At 37.3% G+C, this 21,440-nt stretch overlaps 1 protein-coding gene across 1 annotated transcript in view; it reads left to right on the forward strand.

Annotated features, from left to right (window-relative positions):
* Nucleotides 1-21,440, forward strand: part of WDR64 (WD repeat domain 64) — a 162,867-nt gene that overhangs the window by 115,762 nt on the left and 25,665 nt on the right. The window contains exons 15-20 of the mRNA XM_011990033.1: nucleotides 8,681-8,814; nucleotides 11,865-11,966; nucleotides 13,072-13,141; nucleotides 14,114-14,150; nucleotides 15,172-15,311; nucleotides 17,485-17,590. Of these exons, the coding sequence (XP_011845423.1) occupies nucleotides 8,681-8,814; nucleotides 11,865-11,966; nucleotides 13,072-13,141; nucleotides 14,114-14,150; nucleotides 15,172-15,311; nucleotides 17,485-17,590 (589 nt within the window). The remainder of the gene's footprint in view (nucleotides 1-8,680; nucleotides 8,815-11,864; nucleotides 11,967-13,071; nucleotides 13,142-14,113; nucleotides 14,151-15,171; nucleotides 15,312-17,484; nucleotides 17,591-21,440) is intronic.

The following is a 21,440-nucleotide window of genomic DNA, read 5'->3' on the forward strand; positions in this document are numbered from 1 at the left end:
CCTTGTAAGTTATATTCCTAGGTATTTTATTCTCTTTGAAGCAATTGTGAATGAGAGTTCATTCATGATTTGGCTCTCTGTTTGTCTGTTATTGGTGTATAAGAATGCTTGTGATTTTTGCACATTGATTGTGTATCCTGAGACTTTGCTGAAGTTGCTTATCAGCTTAAGGAGATTTTGGGCTGAGACAATGGGGTTAAGTATTTCATGTGAATGGATGTACCATTGTTTATTCAGCTAATCCCCTGTAGGTAAGCATTTGGGTTGTTTTTAATCTTTTCCAATTAAAAGTAGTGCTGCAACATATATATATATGAAAAAGACTTATGATTATTTCCAAGAAGTAGTTACTGATAACCAGAAACCTCATCTACACCCAGATTCCCAGAACTTAGCATTGCCATGGCAAAAAAGGCCACACACAAAATGAAAACACTAATAAGAAACTGGAAAAAATATGTGGAACTTATATCACAAAGGACTAATATCTATAATATATCTTCCTAATTATCTATATATACATATTGTATGTATGTATATCTATATATACATATCTATGTGTACATAGATATATATGTCTAATATATCTAATATACAACAAACTTTTAAAACATTAGAAGGAAAAGAACAACCTAGATAGAAAATTGACGAAAGATATGAAGAAATAGTCCATACATGTACTAGCAAGATGCTCCACTCATTATAAGATAAATGCAAATTAAAGTATATATATATACTTTATGAAATATATACTTTATCAAATACATATATACTTTATGAAATATATATAGAGAGAGTTGGTTTCCATTGTTGACGGTGTGTCTTTGGGATAGATTCAAGAAGAGGGATTGGGTTACTGGGTCAAAAAGTAAATGCTAATATAATCTTCCTAGACATTACCAAACTCCCCTCCACAGAAGTTACAGAGCTCTGCATTGCCCCTAATATGTGAGACTGCCTATTTCCCCATAGCCTTGCCAACAGTATATATTATAGTCAAACTTTGGAACTTTTTCAAATCTAGATGAGAAATCAAAACAAGTGCCTTTATACTTGAACAAGTGAGAGCAAAATGAGAAGTGTTTTTAAAAAGATAAAAACCTATGAAAAGAGAAAGCTGGAATTTTATTAACTGACATTGAAAAATCTAGTTAAAATTACATGATGTAAAAATAGTGAAATAATAATTGGCCAGAAAAGAATGAACAACCATTCTGTGACCTTTTAATACAGCCCCAAACTTAGCCTTCCTGTTAAAATATAATTTGGTATACTTTAATTTGCATTTATCTTATCATGAGTGAGGGTAGCATCTTTTTAATACATATATGAACTATTTGTTCGTATCTTTTGTTAATTTTTCTATCTAGGTTGTTGTTCTTTTCCTTTTAATGTTTTAAAAGCTTTTTGTATATGAGATACGTTAGGAATATATACATATATGTATATATAAATAATTAAGAAGATATATTATGGATATTTGTCCTTTGTGATGTAAGTTCCACATATTTTTTCCAATTTCTTATTAGTGTTTTCATTTTGTGTATGGCCTTGTTTGCCATGGCAATGCTAAGTTCTGGGAAGCTGGGTGTAGATGAGGTTTCTGGTTATCAGGAACTACTTCTTGGATATAATCATAAGTCTTCTTCAGGCTTTGTTCAGGTAATCCATTCGTCTATCTAAAAATAGGCTGGTGCAGTGGCTCATGCCTGTAATCACAGCACTTGGGAGGCTGAGGTGGGTGGATCATTAGGTCAAGAGATTGAGACCATCCTGGCCAATATGATGAAACCCCGTATCTACCAAAAAAACAAAAATTAGCTGGGCATGGTGGCGCGTGCCTATGGTCCCAGCTACTTGGGAGGCTGAGACAGGAGAATGGCTTGAACCCAGGAGGAGGAGGTTGCAGTGAGCTGAGATCACACCACTGCACTCTAGCGGAGTAAGACTCTGTCTCAAAAAAATTAAAATAATAAAAATAATAATAATAAAAATCACATCTATCTATCTAAAAATAACTTGTCTCTCTAAAAATAGGCAGCTCTTTTAAATTCTCTGAGATTTTAAGAAGGACAAGTTTGTGATACCAAAAACATCACAAAATGGTCGGTCACTGTTTCTAGCCAATTACTAATTTGATCATTTTTACATCATAAGATTTTAACTAGATTTTTCAGGGTCAGTTAATAAAATTCCAGCTTTCTCTTTTTATAGGTTTTTTTTGTTGTTGTTGTTGTTTTAAAGCTTCCCTTCTTGCTCTAGCAGCATCACTTGGTCAACTGTAAAGGCACCTGTTTTGTTGTAATTTCTTTTTTTAATGGTTATTTTAAAACCTAAATAAGGAAAGTATATCATCAGATTATTTTTTTCAGGATATTCTCTGAATTCCAAAATTGTAATTAGTCTTAAAATAGCCAGCCTTAATTTCTCATAGTAAAGGAATATTAAAGTACTTGCCCCCGATAAGTTCTTAGCGATAGAGCTTCAAAAGTTATACACCCAGAGTTTTTAACCTGCAGTCCACTGGCTGTCTGTCCATGGGTAGACTCTGGGGGTCTAAAAAGCCTCTGAAATTGTATGCAAAACTTTTTTTTCTGAAGAGTGCAAGGTTCACAGCTTTTTCTTTCTCAACATTTTATTATGAAAATTTGTAGACATTAGAAAAGTTGAAAAATTTAGAGCGGACATCCATATATTCGTCCACTTAAATTTTACTATTAACATTTTGCGGTCTTTGCTTTATCACATATTTATTCATCGGTTCATCTTCTACTCACCCTTATATCCATCTTATTTTAAAAATCTATTTCAAAGTAAGCTGAAGGCATTGATACATATCACCCCTAAACACTTCAGCGTATGCATCATTCACTAGAGTTCACTGTTTATGGTTTTGCTTTTAGTAAAATGTACATAAAATAAAATGCACAAAATTGAAGCCGCTATTCAATGAGTTTGAAGAGAAACATAAACAACCAGAACCCCTAGCAAGATAAAGAACTTCACCACCACCCCAGAAAGTTCCTTCATGTCTCTGCCTATTCAATATCTGCTCTTTACCCAAAGGCAAACACTGTTCTAATGTTTTTCAGCAAACATTTGTTTTTTCCTATTCTAGAATGTCACATAGTGGAGTAATATAGTATACATTGAAGGTTTTGTTCATTTAGCATAATGCTTTTGAGATTTGTCTATGTTGCTGCATGAATCAGTAGCTAACTCACTTTTATGCCTCAGTAGTATTCAACTGTAGCTTTTTTTCTTTTTCTTTCTTTTTTTTTTTTTTAAGATTCTTGAAGTGTTTGTGACCAAGAAATGTTAATAACAACAGATACGACTGGGAAATATTGACGGTTCAGTTCCAGACCATGACAATAAAGCAAATATCGCAAAGCAAGAAATTGTGGGTTTCCCAGTGCACACATAAAAGTTATATTTAGGCCGGGTGTGGTGGCTCATGCCTGTAATCCTAGCACTTTGGGAGGCTGAGGCGGGCGGGATCACTTGAGATCAGGAGTTCGAGACCAGCCTGGCCAACATGGTGAAACCCCATCTCTACTAAAAATACAAAAATTAGCTGGGCGTGGTGACATGTGCCTGTAATCCCAGCTACTCAGGAGGCTGAGGCAGGAGAATGACTTGAACCTGGGAGATGGAGGTTGCAGTGAGCCGAGGTCACGCCACTGCACTCCAGCCTGGGTGACAGAGTGAGTCTCTGTCTCAAAAAAAAAAAAAAAAAAAAAAAAAAAAAGTTGTATTTATATTATACTGTAGTCTATTATGTATGCAACAGCATTATGCCTAAAAAATGTATATACTTTAATTTAAAATACTTTATTGCTAAAAATTGCTAATAATCATCTAAACCTTCAGCAAGTCCTAATCTTTTTGCTGGCGGAGGGTCTTGACTCGATGTTGATAGATCCGGGCTTATCAGGGAGGTGGTTGCTGAAGGCTGGGGTGGCTGTGGCAAATTTTAAAAATAAGACAGCAATGAAGTTGGCGCATGGATTGCCTTTTCCTTTCAGGAAAAATTTCTCAGTAGCATGTGATGCTGTTTGATAGCATTTTACCTACAGTAAAATTTCTTTCAAAATTGGTGTCAATTCTCTTAAACCCTGCCCCTGCCCAGTCATCTAAGTCCTTCGTTGTCATTTCAGCAGTGTTCACAGTATCTTCATCAGGAGCAGATTCTATCTCAAGAAACAACTTTCTTTGCTCATCCATGAGAAGCAACTCCTCATCCATTCAAGTTTTATCACGAGATTGCAGCAAGTTAGGCCTCACTCCTAATTCTAGTTCTCTTCCTATTTCTACCATATCTTCAGTTACTTCCTCCACTGAAGTCTTGAACCCTTCCAAGTATCTTTGAGGGTTAGAATCCTTTTCTTCCAAATTCCTGTTCATGTTGCTATTTTGACCTCCTCCCACGAATCACAAATGTTCTTAATGGCATCTACAATGGTGAATTCTTTCTGGAAAGTTTTCAATTTGAGCAACCAGATTCATCATAGGAATCACTATCTATGGCAGCTGTAGCCTTACAACGTGTATTTCTTCAATAATAAGTCCTGAAAGTCAGAATTTCCCCTTGATCCATGGGCTGCAGAAGGAATATTGTATTCACCAGCATGGAAACGGCATTCACGCCGTACATCTCCATCAGAGCTCCCGGATGCATTTTCAATGAGCAGTAATACTTTGAAAGGAATATTTTTTTTCTTCTGAGTAAAGTAGCTGTATATGTTGAATTCAATAACTTAATTTACCATCTCTTTAGAAAGCTATTTTTGTGATATGCTTACACCTCCTCAACAAGGCAGGCGCATGTGTGCATGTCTGAGGGATGAAGTGTTGCGGGCATATGTTTGAGGCTGAAGAATGGAGAAAAAGAAAACTATACCTTTGTGTTCCTATAAAAATTTAAACCAATTGTTTTCTAATGAGGATCTTGATGAACTTTATTGATTTACTCTAATATTAGAGTACTCTAATCAAACCATTTGCACTTTTCAGCTTTCAGACAGATAAGTGGTCAGACAGTAAAGAATGGAGGAAAACTGCAGGTTACAGCCGGAGCAACTGAGAAAAGTCTTCAGTTTTTTTCTCCCTGACCTTAGCAAACAACCATAATATAATTTATTTCCTTTTTATTATTATTAACCATAAAGCTTCCTTGCAAAAAAAAAAAATAGAAGAATAATATAGTTGGTTTTATGGAATTTGGAAACAATTATTTTATCATAGAATGGAGAGAAACTGTATTAGTTTTCCTCATATTGAAACAAATGTCAGTTTGGAACTGCAATTTGAATGTCATTCATTGCTAGTTTAAATGATAAGCAGGTTTTATTCTTAGCTAAAAGTCCTTTGAAATCAATATATACAGTGACTATGTCATAATAACGTTATCATGTAATGTGCACGAAAGACAGAACAAAATGCATGTCCTCATAGAGAAAGTCTAGCCTACTTCCCTTTTCAACTCCACATATCATTGGAAGCACTAGGTTCAATTATATGTATCTGATATATGAAATCTTACTTATAGCTAATACAAACAGAAAGAAGATGCCTCTATAGTGAGTCAGAACCAGGCAGTTAGCAAATAATTGCATAGGTACCAAAAAATGATTGCTCAAAAAAAAAAAAAAAAAGAAAAGAAAAGGAAAACTATTGTGATAAATTATAAAATAAACTATTGAAGCACAATAAAGTGCCTTTTGGGCTTTTAATGTAAATGTAAATTATCTCCAATTTTGAAACCTTTATTTTTTGTACTTATCATAATTGTCATTATAGCACTTCTTTTTTGCAACAGACTTTAAAATTATAGATTGAAAGTTTGCAAAAGTCAGCCAGGCACGGTGGCTCACACCTGTAATCCCAGCACTTTGGGAGGCCGAGGCAGGCAGATAACTTGAGGTCAGGAGTTCGAGACCAGCCTGGCCAGCATGGTGAAACCCCATCTCTACTAAAAATACAAAAGTTAGCCGGGTGTGGTGGTGCGCGCCTGTGATCCTAGCTACTGGGGAGGCTGAGGCACGAGAATCACTTGAACCCGGAAGGTGGAGGATGTAGTGAGTTGAGATCGTGCCACTGCACTCCCGCCTGGGCAACAGAGTGAGACTCGGTCTCAAAGAAAAGTTTGCAAAAGTCACTTACGAAAAAAATTTGATTGTGTATGGAAATTCTCTCCCTAAAACTCTTTTATTTAGGAAGCACTTTTTATTGAATACCTGCCACGTATCACGCACTGTTCTTAGCACTGGGGATGTCAAGATTAATGAGGTATAGTACCTGCACTATAGAAGTACAGCAGAGATCCTGGAGTGCTGGGGCGAGGGGGAGGTTTTTGAAGAGGATAATTGCCGAATTACAGCTAAAGAACTCTCAGGAGTTAGCTTGGCTCAGATAGGCAGTTTCTAGAGGGTAGTGAAAAGACAGTGAATCTCAAGTAGAAGAGGTAATGTGAACAAAATAATGGAGGTAACATATTGCATGGTTTGTGAAGGATGACTACAAGTATCTCAGTGTGGCTGGAGTAATACTGGGAGTAGTAAAAAATGAAGACAAACAAATAGGTAGGGACCAGACTATGCTTATAAGAATAAGGAGCTTGAGTATCCTGTAACAAATGGAAGGCCTTTGAAGGGCTTTAAATGAGAAATGACACGATCAGGTTTGTGTTGTGGGCAACTCATCTTTGATACTGCTTGGATGACAGATTTGAAAGGGCCAAGACTAAAGGCAGAAGATTCAGGCAACAGGCTACTTCCTGTTTTAGTTAAAAGATACAAAGATGACCAGGCTCGGTGGCTCACACCTGTAATCTCAGCACTTTGGGAGGCCAAGGTGGGAAGATCACTAGAGGCCAGGAATTTGAGACCAGCCTGGGCAACATAGACCCCGTCTCTACAAAAAAAAATTTTTTTAATTTTTAAAAATTAGTTGGGCACAGTGGCATGCACCTTTAGTCGAGCTATTTGGGAGGCTGTGGTGGGAGGAATGCTTGAGCCCAGGAGTTCGAGGTTGTAGTGAGCTATGATTGCACCACTGCAGACCAGCTTGAGTGACAGATCAAGATTCTGTCTCTAAACAAATTTACAATTAAAATATAATAAAATATATAAGGTCATGACAATGGAGGTAGTGCAGAAGAAAAGGTTTTGGTTTCAGAAAATATCTAGCAGTAAAAGTAGCACAACTTGCAATTGATACCATGCAGTTGGGAGAGGAGGGTACTGAGAGAAAGGAAGGAAAGAAGGACAATTCCAGGATTTCTAACTTGAATGATGAATTGAAAAACAGTGCTAACCAATGAAATTAAGAATAGAGGACCGGGCACCATGGCTGATGCCTATAATCCCAGAACTTTGGGAGGCGGAGGCAGGAGGATTACTTGAGCTCAGGAATTCGAGACCAGCCTGGCAACACAGTGAGACCTTGTCTCCACAAAAAAAATCAAAACATTAGCCAGGCATGATGGCAGCCACCTGTGGTCCCAGCTACTCCAGAGCCCAAGGTAGGAGGATCGCTTGAGCCCTGGAGGTCAAGGCTGCAGTAAACTGTGATCATTTCACTGTACTCTAGTCTGGGCAACAGAGGGAGATCTGTCTCTGAAAAAAAGAATAGAATAAGGAAACATGCCTAAAGGAGGTGATAAGTTATATATATTAACACTGAGATACCTGTAAAATGTCTAAGTAATTAAATGTATAAGCCTGAAGCTTGTAGGAGAGGACTGGACTAGATAATTAGGTCATTAGCACTGAGATATTTAAAACATAATCTGAGATTCCTCAGAAAGAGTTGAAAAAAAAAAAAAGAAAAAGAAAATGAATTTGAGATAAACCTCCAAAGTATTAATATTTAAAAGGCTGGCAAGGGTACCAAGTAGGAAACAGAAAAATAAAAGTCGCAGAAACACAGCAAAACCAGCAAAGCCTGGAGTCGAGGACGTCAGGAGAGTAAGGAGTTTCAGGAAGGGGAGAGCAACTGAGAGTGGTAATTGACAGTGGTAATAGACCTCTCCTCTTATTTAAATGTCACTCTTCTATGCTCCTGTGAAGTCTTATGCATGCCTCCCTCGGATACAGCACTTTCACATTGCACCATAATCAACACTTTATCTGAGTACTTTAAACTATTATGAGTTTCTCTAGATCACAGATGTCCTACTTGACTTTGTATTGCAAGTATCTAACATAGTAGATATCTAACAAATATTTGAGGCAAGACAATTGAAAAATATCTTAATGATAAATAGGAAAAGCTATCACAGAGTGTTACAGAGCAAAAGCCAATGAAATTTGCTGAGTGAAAGAAAAGTCAGTAAGTGGAAATGATGAATGTAGAATATTCTTTCAAAAAGTTTGAAGGGAAGAGGATGATGGGAAGTTAATCTAATAGTCGGTAAGAAAGAATAAATAAGGCTGAGAAAAAGCAGCCGGTAAACAGGAAGAGTATATTTTTGTTGCTTTGATGAATTCTGCCAGTTAAAAATTTTCGTGCAAGAAAAATAAGATTTTACTAAATTTCATGCTCTGATATTAAATATATATATAAAAAATAAAGCATTTTGTTTTAAGTTGATGACAATTACGAAGTGTACACATGACATTTATACCGCGAATCATGAATACTCTATTCATAGTGTTCTGTTTCCTTCGTTCTTCAGAATCCCGCCATGGATTCATTACGAGTGAACTGCATTGATTTACTACAAGTAGAAGGGTATAATTTGATAGCAGCTGGAACCTTAAATGGTGTGATCATCTTATGGAATTTTGTGACGTCTACTGTCAAAAAAGTGTAAGTTGTGTATTATCCTTAAACAATGTAAAAACTTTACTGCAGAAGAGCCAAGTAACATGCAACACTCAGGGAAGGGCTGGGCGCCGTGGCTCAGGTCTGTAAACCCAGAACTTTGGGAGGAGGATCACTCAAGGCCAGGAGTTCGAGACCAGCCTTACCAACATGGTGAAACCCTGTCTCTACTAAAAATACAAAAATTAGCGGGGTGCACTGGCACCTGCCTGTAAACCTAGCTAATGGAGAGGGTGAGGCATGAGAATTGCTTGAACTTGGGAGGTGGAGGTAGCAGTGAGCTGAGATCACACCACTGCACTACAGCCTGGACGACAGAGTGAGTGAAACTCAGAAAAAAAAAAAAAAAAAAACCACCACCACCAACAAAAAACCTCAGGGGACAAAAAAGCAATACATAAAAATGGTGATAATTTTCAAGGCAGGCCTTCCTGGAAGTTATATTCATGAACGGACTATGTTCTAAGTTTCTGAATCCCAGGATGATATAGGTAAGGTGAATTGTAAGCATCTGTATTTCCAAGAGCTTTGATCTTTACTATTCTCACCAAGTATATGCTTTTCATGTGTGATCTTGCCCAAATTTATGACCTCAACAAATAATTGAAGTACATAACAACTTCAAACACTAATCTCTCTAGAGCTTCAAACACACATAACCAACTGCCTACTGGCAATTTTCATCTGATCGCTACCATCTGATCACTACCAAGACCCTCAAAGCTAAAACATCTTCCCAACCTACTCCCCACTCCCAAACTTCTCCCATTCCCGTATCCCCAGTGCCACCACCATCCACTCAGCCACCAAAGTCAAATGGTGAGAAGACTCCTGGGTAGCATGTCCTTCTCATTCACCACCTCAACACGTCTGATTTATTACAGGTTGGGGCTAACAAGGGCCAATGTGGTAGATGCAATTATTCCTCTCAACCAGTTAGATTTACTCTGGACTATGGCCAAGATCTTACCCTCCCCATACCATCCACTTTTCAATTTTTTTTTTCCATTTGTTGCAAAGGAACTAAAGTAACACTGAATGATTTGTTTGGATGGATTGTAAATAATAAGTTCTCCCCAGCTGTGTAATTGGAATCTATGCAAGGGCCATGTGTGGCCACCCTATGGCAAAGGGGTTTGGAAAATTTTACTTGCAGATACAAGACGGCCAAGAACCTTAACAATGAATGAAAATAAAATCAAGTTTATCTAAGCATTTGGGGGACGGGAAGAGGTATAAAAGAGGAGAGAAGGGAGAATTGGAAAGGACAAGAGAAAAGAAGAGGAAAATACAAAAGAAATGTCTGCCCCTCTATTTACAGTATTTAACATACTGCTGGTCTGTCTGCTCCTTCCCATCCAAGTCTGAGTCATTCCTTTTAGCCAGTTTTTGAGAGGAAATAATCATTTCTTCTTTGGACTATGGATTTCTTCTCTTTGAACCTTTAATTGAAATAGCTGTTTCTGCAGAACCCCCTTTCTGCCCCTCAGTCCATATACTCCTGGATCCTGCCCCTGGAATTCCTGTCATCCTTCTGTTCCTTCACTTCAGCCCATGCCCCCAGCCTTTTCTCACACACTGTGTACCTGCCACTTGATACCTACAGCTGTCTGCACTGCAAACTTCCTCTCCTTCTTGCCAATGCTTTCACGCTGTGTCAGCTTATGTATGACTCCTTCCTAAGAAGGGAAGGCAGATAGACTGAGAAGACCATTATCTCGATGCCACACCCTAAAGAGGGAGGCAACACTCATGATAATAAGCCCACTTTAAAGGTGAAGATCCTCCTTATTAAAGTGCCTTGTTATTTTGCCAAGGGATGCATGCATATCCAACATCCAATCAGAGGAAAACAACCAAGTATAGTGTGGGTCATACACAGTGTCCCTTTCCTATAGGCAGATGATTATATAAGACAATTGACTTCGAATCAGTGCAGTATTTTGCAAAATATATGATTTAGCACAGATCTGTGGAAGGTCATTTAGGCCCAGCTTTAAAGGTTCTGAAACTGAAAACGGTTTCCATATTTGCAGTAGAGTCCATCTTTTTGTCTACCTCCAACTTCGCCTAAGACCCCTTCACCAGTCAGAGGACATAACTCTTCTCTTCCTGCTCTAAGCGTCAGGCTTTTTGAGCCCAGACTTAATATTATTCTTGCTAATTAATAATCCACTTCATGATTCAGCTCATCTGCACAATAGAAATCTCTAAAAAAAATTTGAGCTCAACAAGTCATCAAGCTCGTAGACTTCTCTTTTGAGCTTGGGTTCACTTACCAGAAGTAATTTCCACTGAAGAAAAAGGGGAAATTTGGCTGTAAGATCTATTTGCTATAACGAATGCTAAATGCAGCTTTAAGAGCCAAGCATGATGTTTCAGTGCAGGCATTTAGGGACTATTCCCCTGTTCCTAAGATGGTGCCTAGAAAGTTCAATGTTGACCTTGGAATCTGGGTCAACAGGAGACTGGAGCAGCAAGAGCAGTGTCTTTACTGGACTACCTGTTCTTCTCCACTCCATTATAAGCTCTTTAAGGGTAATAATATTTTATTCAAATTTATTACTCCACTTATTTAAAAAATATTAGAACTCTACTATTTAAACTGTATGAAACCAGCCAGGCGTGGTGGCTCCCATCGGTAATCCCAGCACTTTGGGAGGCCAAGGCAGGAGGATCGCTTGAGCCCAGGAGTTCAAGACCAGTCTGGGCAACATAGTGGGCCCCTATCTCTAAAAGTAAAATAAAATAGAGTTTTATCCACGGGATTTTATAGAAGTCCATTCTCTGATCTAAAGGTAGGAAGACAAGACCGGTTAGTTGAACTAAAAGACTTTTAAACCGTGAACGATCATGATTTAACAGAACCTTGTTAAAAAAGGTATGTTCAAACTCTACTTCCATGCATTTTCTTTTCGTGTTCAATAATATTAGCATTTGAGGAATTGTTTAGCTCTGCAGGGGATATACAATCTTAGTACTGTAAGCTCCATAATTTGTAATTTCTTACCATATAAATATATACTTGCTTCCAGGTGCCGACTTGAAGATTGCTTCCCTGTAAACCCAGACTTGCATCCCAAGCACTTTAAAATTAATGACATACTGTTCCTCTTTCGTACCCCTGAATGTGCAAGGTAACTTAGTACTTACTGAACCAGTAATACTGTCTGGGACTTAGGTGGCTGGTACATTAGGTTGATGCAAAATTAATTGTGGTTTTTGCTATTGAAAGTAACAGAGTTTACTTCATCCCAACTTTGAGGGGACACCTAAAAAAAGACATCAGTTGGGTTGACACGTGGCTTTAGCTTTCTTCCCATTACTGTCATTTTGGAGGTGAGGTTCTCCTCAGGGATTTGAAGTGTTGTGTGGTCCCCTCACTATGTCAGCCTCACAGCACCCTTTATCCCAGTAGCAGAGATGGAAAATGCTAACTTGGCCGTACTTTTCACCAGAATCTAACACTGGTGTGAAACAGAAGGAAGGACTTGCAAGGTAGGTATGGAAGGTCATATGGCCGGAGGTTTCATCCACCATCCACTATAACTGAGCAATTGTCATCCATTTCTGAGAGAGCAGGGGATTTAAGAAAAAGTGTTTTTCCTATTTATATTTGCGTGAGAGCTCTGGTTTGCAGGCAACAGACAATGCCACACATAGCTTTGGAGAGAAATCAGAAGCTTCTGTGCTGGTTTGGGGTCACCCAGAGGTCAGCCAGAATGTAACCCCTTCCCTACCCCTTGGCATGAAATTTCATCAAAACTGTTCTGAGAATATTTTGAGGACTTATTCCGTAGACATCTGCACCAGACCTTAAGCCACTTTCAGCCGATTTCAGTGGAGTGCCACAGACTAGGATCTGGTTAGAACTAGACATTGTCAAGCAGGAAGTTAGACAGGCTTTGTAAGGTCCTCCCACCGCCACCCTACCCCCTGCCATTTCAGTGTAAGAGCCTCTGGGACTAAATCTGGCCTTTGCAGTGGGATAGCCAAGACTTTTATTTTCTGACCCAGGGAGCAACAAACCTTATTTCCTGAGGTTCCCCAATAGTCTCCACCAATATCACAGTGGTCAACATTTATTACACAAAATATAAGGCATGATTTGTTTCCTGAGTGGCTCAGTATCCACAGATGATGAAAGAAGCAATCAGCTAAAATTAAAGCAGAGAAGCACACCCTTTGAGTATGGTAGAATATCTTAACATTTATCCTTGGGCTTCCCCCCTCCCCTTACAGGAGATCAAGTCAGGATTCCATATGTTCTTCGTCCCAGTGTGAATCCAGCAAAGGTCCACAGAGCAGTAAGGTAAGCAAGACACAGAGAGAGTCTATCTTTCTGTCACAACGTTGGCTCAAAAATAGTGCTATTGCGCATTTGAGCCCCTCCTTTGATAGAAGGTAACAGTGGAAGAATTCTGTGTGTGCATGCATATGTGTAAAAACACATTGTTTTGCCAAAAAAATGCAATATCTAAGTTGTTTTTTCAATTTTATATATTTTTCAATTTTTATATATTTTTTCAAAGCTTTATATCTGTGAATAATCAATATATAATCACAAATAAAATAAATCATGCATGTTATTTTGATACTTACAAAGTAATGAAGTAATTTTAGACTATCTCTTTTGCTAAAAAGTAAGTGCTCTTTTGCTAAAAAGTACATATGTCACAGGGAGAAGAGACAGCAGGTAATATAATTACATTACAACATGTACTGTAATGCAGTGGTTTTCAAACTGTGTTCTCAGTTTCAATTTTATATGTTTTTATGCTTTACATTTCTAGTTAGAATTGTGTTCGAAGGAAAGTTGTCACTGAAAAAATTGTTTTTAAATCACCAGCATAGTGGAAAGAATAAACTTATATGGAAGCAAAAGTCAGACAGATTGTACTTGAACCCAAGTCCTTCTTTTAATATCTGATTAGCTTTAGAGCTGTCACTTAATCTGAGTTTCTGTTTCTGTTTCAGTAAAAAGGGAATAATAAAGATGAAGTTGCATGGTTGTGAATACAATTAGAGATCATGTCAACCAAGAACCAAGCCTGCATTAGGCATTTTTAATTACTCTCGTTACTATGCTGGTACCTCAACCACTAGAAGAATGTTGTGTTATGAATTCTCTATTTCTGGTTTTTTTCAAAAAAAATTTTAAGTATAATTTTAAAATTAATGCTTAGAAATGAAAATTCAACTGTCTAGAGAATTTACTCACCCAGTATATCTCATTTTCTTACAATGTCATAGAAATATTTTCTCTTTTCCTCCCATAATTCAGGGAAGCAAGCAAAGCATACATAACAGTGAGGTTAAAGGTCAGTATGAAATCACCTCTCTTCTTTATAATAAAGCAACTCCTTTGCAACAGGGCATTTAGGTGACAGAGTATTTTTATGAATATATATATTCCTCAATATATGAATGCATTATATATATTCATATATATATTCATTATATATGTATATATAATATACACACACACACCCACATACATATACATATATACGTGTGTGTGTGTGTGTATATATATGCAAAGAATATACATATTCTTTTTGGAACCAAATGTTGAGGTGCTATAGGATTCAGTAGCCTAAATGGCAGAATTTTCATTATGATGATGCCTTCTTAAATACTAATTATAGATTTTAAGAATCCAGAATATTACCGAACTTCTTAGTCTCCAGCCATTTTTCTAAAACTTATACTGCATTTATGAACCATTCTGTATGTGTAAGATTTGTGAATAAATACCTTGTGTGAGCTGTTATGTATAGTATAGAAGCTTTTGCAATATGATCAAAATAAGCTTTTTATATTTTTTCAGTGATCCAGGATTCAATTTTTTAATGCTTTTTTTGTCCCTTTGCCCCGACTGAAGTTCTCTGCGTTAAAAAAAAAAAAGAAAAAAAAAAATAATGTGTTGCTTTTGCTATTTTCTTGTCTGCCTTCTGTTTTACATTCCATAAAAATTTGGAATTCCAAGTATTGCAAATTCCATGATAGCTCTTTTTTTTTTTTTTTTTTTTGAGACAGAGTCTCACTGTGTCCCCCAGGCTGGAGTGCAGTGGTGCCATCTCAGCTCACTGCAACCTCTGCCTCCCAGGTTCAAGCAATTCTCCTGCCTCAGCCTCCCAAGTAGCTGGGATTACAGGTGCCCACCACCACACCCAGCTAATTTTTGTATTTTTAGTAGAGACGGGGTTTCACCATGTTGGCCAGGCTGATCTCAACTCCTGACCTCAAGTGATCCACCTGCCTTGGCCTCCCAAAGTGCTGGGATTACAGGCATGAGCCACCGCACCTGGCCTCATGATAGTTCATTAATTTCTCGAATAGGTGAACAAACAGATGTCACGGTGGGAGAACAACAGCCAGTGGACAAAAAACACCCTGGAAGTGCCAATTTACCAGAAGCCCAGCCGCCTATCCTTGTCACTGCTCATGAGGACGGACACCTCCGCTTGTGGACTCTGGAGGTAATGGAACCCAGCAAGTCTGGGAATAGGAAAGAATGCGAAAGATAAAAAGAATCATTAAATGAATCTTAATGTTCTTCCATATGGCATCCAATTCTAATATTTTTTCAACTTTCTAGCCAAATTGCTGATTTTGCAGCCTGTTTATTGATAATGCTACCCAAACTTTACGAGAGAAGGGTTTTGTAACTCCAAAGATCAAATCATCAAAACTGCTAACTTAGCTATTTCAAACCTCTCCCTCTTTTTGGAAGCCCTTCTACTTCTCTATCAAGCGCATTACAGATAGATACCCACACTGGGATAGATACCTGCACACAGATAGATACCCGTATTGAGAGAAGAATGTTCAACCAGTCATGCAAGCCTCACAGTCAGGAATTTCTGGGAAGGTCTTCACCTTTGGCACACTGCTTCAGTCTCATCCCTTATGTCCCTAATAGAAGCAGGAAAGGTGAATCCGGTATGAAGATTTACTAGAAAAATCAGTTGAGTCTGCTTGTAATTCTTTTACTTGGAGGGAAGAGGGCATTAGTTTTTGTTTTCTTTTGTTTTGTTTTTGAGACGGAGTCTCTCTCTGTTGCCCAGGCTGGAGTGCAGGGGCGTGATCTCAGCTCACCGCAACCTCCACCTCCTGGGTTCAAGCAATTCTTCTGCCTAAGCCTCCCGAGTAGCTGGGGCAATAGGCAGGTGCCACCACACCCGGCTAATTTTTGTATTTTTAGTAGAGACAGGGTTTCACCATGTTGGGCAGGCTGGTCTCGAACTCCTGACCTCGCGATCCGCCAGCCTCGGCCTCCCAAAGTGCTCGGATTACAGGTGTGAGCCACTGTACCCGGCCGAGGGCATTAGTTTTGATGGGTTCATGCATTCAAAATATTCAAATCTTTCTTTTAAATTGAGCTATGAATATATGCCACTAAACATCTTATTGGATATTTAAATAATATTAGAGGATATTACTTGTGTATTAGAGTAAAAGAATACAAGAACACTGAAATGTTGAGTGTACAATTAGTTCTTAGTTTACCAGACAGTTGAAAGAAGGTATTGCATCGTATTGAGTGTCCTTCAACATTTTACAAAGAAAAATATCACTTTCATTTACCAGAAGATTTAAAATGATTTAGGGTGGAATTAAGAGGACAGAAGATGATGAAAGGAACCATCCTGAGTAGCCTGAGGATGATGACAATGAAATCCTTAGAAAAGCAGAGGAGGTGACCTCGCTTGTGATAAGGCTCCTTCCTACAGAGAAACTCAGAAAACACAACTGTTTTATGTGGCAGATAATGGGATCCAACAACACAGAACTGCATGGCTTTCTGCCAGATAAAACTCTAAGTCTACCAGTAGATCCTCACTTATTCGTGAAAACCACCCTGGTTTGAAAATACAAAGTATTCTAACAAGAACTTCCCTTGAGATGATCTTGGTATTAGAACAATGCCCCCTTTTATTTTTCTAATACAGAAATGAAAGAGTAAAGGAAATAGGAGAAGAGATTATGTCCGAGCAGTCTAAGGAAAGGAGTGGCACATTTGAACTCGTCACAAGCTTTGAAGTTGATGATGTTTATTCTCTAAGCAAGATAGTACGTGTGAAAGTCTTTCCCAGTGCTGGCTTATACTGAGCACCGAAAAACAACCTGTTTGAATTTAAACCTCTTAACAATTCTTTGTCTTGCCCCAATATTAAAAAGTAAAGATTTCTGAAAAGGCAAATATTTGTTTAAAACAACTGACATATACTTAAGTGTATCTCTCTTCTGAAAAGAATGTCTAAAAAGAAAACATGTCAATGCCTGCTTGAGTTAAATTTAAAAAGAAGAAATAAAAAGAAAATATGTAATTGGAAAGAAAGTCTGAGGAACTGCATAAAAAGGGTCATGGGGTATGCAAAAACAACCCCAACTGTACAGACAGTCTATAATACTCAGAGTCTAGATCCTTCTAATTAACAGTTGTTCACACCTTTAGAATATTTAATTTTGAGGAAATAAGTCCCTATGGATAGTTTCAAATGATTTTCATTATGAACAGGGGGATCGTGGTTCAGTAGTAGAGAGAACTCTTGAGATGCATTATTTACATAGAAAAATCAATTTCAATATTAAGATTTTATAAGATTTACTAGCATAGAAAAAGTTTTATTTACATTTTACTTTATTTAGGGAAGACTACTGAAAGATATGCTACCTTTCACAAAACATTCTGCCATTTCTCTGACATCGCTGTATACTGATTCATGTACGAGGATACTACTGGCTGGAAATGTGGGTGAGTCATTATTACTCTTATATATCCAGCCACAGGCATCTTAATAATTTACATGATACAAAAAATGACTTTAGGAAAAATACATGGTATATATTGAGACAAAAGAGAGACTAAGAGGTATGCTCAAGCCTGAGAAAGTGTTATGAATAGCCTGCTGAATAAATAGAATAAATGAGTGTCAGGAGAACCTGTTTCATTCCTAGCTCTCCATTTAGAGCAAGGCATTGCCTTCTTCTGTGTTTAAAATGGGTATGTGTCTACCCATCTGTGTAGCTTCCTTTTTTGGAAAAAAAAAATAAAGTTTTAATTTTTAACATTGAAAGTGTATGTTGCATTAATCTTAATTATTAAAGGAAGTCGTGCCATAAATTAGAGAAAAAAATGAATGATTTTTTCTCAGTAGGGGACTTTATTTTTTATATTTATTATAATTAATACGGTCAGTCTTCTTTCATCTAACAAAATTCTTTTTTACATTCTTCCTTTATGCTTGTCTTCTGTCGTTTGAATTAATCCTAAATTTTCTTTGCTTTCCTCTCTCCTATACTTTGAAAGATTATGTGTGTATGTGAATGCACATGCATGTGTAAAAACAGTTTTTTATTTTACCAGCGTTTATCTTTAAGTTTTTCAAAACAATCAGTTAGAATTAAATAGCATATTGTCAGTTAAAACAAAAAGCTTAGCCCCCTTTCACTTTCTCTTTTCTCCATATCTACCCCTTTGCTTATTGTTGTTTTGCTAATGCAATTGTAAGATTTGCATCTAGATTCGATCTGCTTAAATGCTTACATTTCAAATTTACTTATTTTTCATACTTAAGTTTTCATATTCTCTTTTATAAACATTTTTCTCATTTCAAAATTTGTTTTAATTTTTTTTTTTTCTCCCAATTTGAGACAGAGTCTATCTCTGTTGCCCAGACTGGAGTGCAGTAGTGCAATCCTGGCTCACTGCAACCCTCATCTCCTAGATTCAAGCGATTCTCCTGCCTCGGCCTGCCGAGTAGCTGGGATTACAGGCATGTACCACCACACCCAGCTAATTTTTGTATTTTCAGTAGAGATGGGGTTTCGCCATGTTGGCCAGGCTGATCTTGAACTCCTGACCTCAAGTGATCCGCCTGCCTCGGCCTCCCAAATTGCTGAGATTACAGACATGAGCCACCATGCCAGCCTCAAAATTTATTTCATAAAAAAGTTACAACAAACCATTTCATACTATCAGTTGAGTCATCTGGACCTTGTTGAAAATAATTGTCTACATTTGTATATGGTATTATAAATAAATTTTAAGTTTTTTTTAAAAGGTATTTAAGGTATTTAATTTAAAGTATTTAAGGTTATCTCTGTTTTTCCTGGAGTTTTTTGGTGTTTGTTTTTGCTTACCACCAATCCTTTTACATTCTGATATTCTTACACTTCTGATTTTCACTTATCTATCTGTATAATTTATATAGACACTAATTCTTTTTATAGAAAACTTGTAGAGAAAGCTAAGATCAAATTTTGTTTCTTTCTAAAAACAGCCTACTTATTCTTGCATTAACTTTGCCTACTATGTGGCAAGCCTTTTCTGACAAATACAGAGAATTAAAATTTGAAACTATCTATGGAATTCCCAGCACGGACCTCTATTAGGGTTAGTCCTCTCTTTGCCTATGCCTAGGATACTTTACTATTATATAGCCCATTCTCATCCTGAAATTTGTGGTTTCTGCTTGTGATCCAAAAAATAGAGTGGGTTCAGGATCCAATCTATCCTCATCTACATTATAACTAAAGTGGACTGCTCCTAGATTCTGCTATTAGGCTTTCTTTTTCTCTGCCTCAGCAGATGTTAAAAGAACTTCTTTGAAGTCTGCTATCTATTCACTAGATTAAATTGGACATCCCCAGGCATCATTACATCGTTAGTTGTTGCCTTTAAAAAAAAAAAAAAAAGACAGAGACAAGGTCTGACTGTGGCCCAGGCTGGAGTGCAGTGGTGTGCTCATAGTTCACTGTAACTGCCAACTCCTGCGTGCAAGTGATCCTTCCACCTCAGCCTCCTCAGCAGCTGAGACTACAAGTGTATGGTTTTTTTTTTTTTTTTTTTCCTGTAGAGACAGGTCTTACTTCTTTTTCTATTTTCCTAAAGTAGAAGCTTAGATGGTTGATTTTAGATCTTTCTTCCTTTCTAATATATGCACTGAATGCTATAAATTTCCATGTGAGCAATGCTCTCGCTGCGTACCACAAATTTTGATAAGTTGCAATTTCACTTTTTTCTTTTTTAATTAAGACAGAGTCTTGCTCTATTGCCCAGGTTGGAGTGCAGTGGCACAATCTCAGCTCACTGCAATCTTCGCCTCCCAAGTTCAAGCAATTTTCCAACCTCAGCCTCCCAAGTAGCTGGGATTACAGGCACCTGATACCATGACTGGTTAATTTTTGTATTTTTAGTAGAGACAGGGTTTCACCATGTTGGCCAGGCTGGTTTCGAACTCCCGACCTCAGGTGATCCACCTACCTCAGCCTCCCAACATGCTGCGATTACAGGAATGAGCCACCATGCCTGGTCTCACCTTTATTTAGTAAAAAATACTTTTAAATTTCCCTTGAGATTTATTCTTTGACCCAAAGAACTTAGAAATATTCTACCTAATCTCTAAGTACTTTGGGATTTTCCAGTTGTCTTTCTGTTACTGGTTTCTACTGGCCTGAAAACATACATTGTATGATGTCTCTTCTTTTAAAGTTGTTCAGGTGCGTTCTGTGGCCCAGAACATGGTCTATCTTGAGGAATGTCTACATGATCTTCAGAAGAATGTGTATTCTGAATGTGTGTGTATGAAGTAATCTACAGATGTCAATTATATTCATTTTATTGATGGTGCCATTGATTTTAACTATATTGTTAATGATTTTCTACCTGCTTGACCTGCCCATTTTTGATAGAGGGGTGTTGAAGTCTCCAACTATAATAATGGATTAATCTATTTCAACTTTCTGTCCTATAAGTATGTTGATATCTATTATTAGGGGCATATACATTAAGGATGGTCAAATCTTCTTGGAGAATTGACCCTTTAATCATTAGGTAATGCCCTCTGTTTATCCCTGATAAGTTTTATCACTCTGAAGTCTGCTCTGTCTGAAATTAATACAGCTACACTTGCTTTCTTTTGATTAGTGTTAGTGTGGTATATTTTTTTCTATTCCTTTGCTTTTAATCTATTTGTATCCATATTTAAAGTAGGTTTTTTATACACAACATATAGTTGGGTCATGTTTTTAAATTCACTCTGACACTCTTTGTTTTAATTGGTGTATTTAGATTGATGGCATCTAAAGTAATTGATTATTGACACAATTGAATTAGTATCTACCATATTTGTTACTATTCTTAATTTGTTGCCCTGGCTCTTTATTACTGTTTTTGTCTTCCAGTCTTTTTCTGCCTTTTGAGGTTTTAACTGAGCATTTTGTGTGAATCTATTTTCTCTCCTTTCTTAGCTTATTATACTTCCTTTTAAACGTTTTTTTAGTGGTTGCCCTAGAGTTTATAATGTATATTCACAATTAGCCTGTGCCTATTTTCAAATAACATTATGCCACTTTGTATCTTATAATACCAAAGTATTCCTAATGTCTTTTATCTCCTGTATAATTACTATCATTCAAGTATTTATGAGTTATAATTATCAAATACATTGTTGCTGTCATTATTTTTAACAAACCATTATCTGGTAGATCAATTAAGATTAACAAAAATAGGCCAGGCGCGGTGGCTCAAGCCTGTAATCCCAGCACTTTGGGAGGCCGAGGCGGGTGGATCACGAGGTCAGGAGATCGAGACCATCCTGGCT

Source organism: Mandrillus leucophaeus, unplaced genomic scaffold, assembly GCF_000951045.1.
Source record: "Mandrillus leucophaeus isolate KB7577 unplaced genomic scaffold, Mleu.le_1.0 Scaffold367, whole genome shotgun sequence".
NCBI lineage: Eukaryota > Metazoa > Chordata > Mammalia > Primates > Cercopithecidae > Mandrillus > Mandrillus leucophaeus.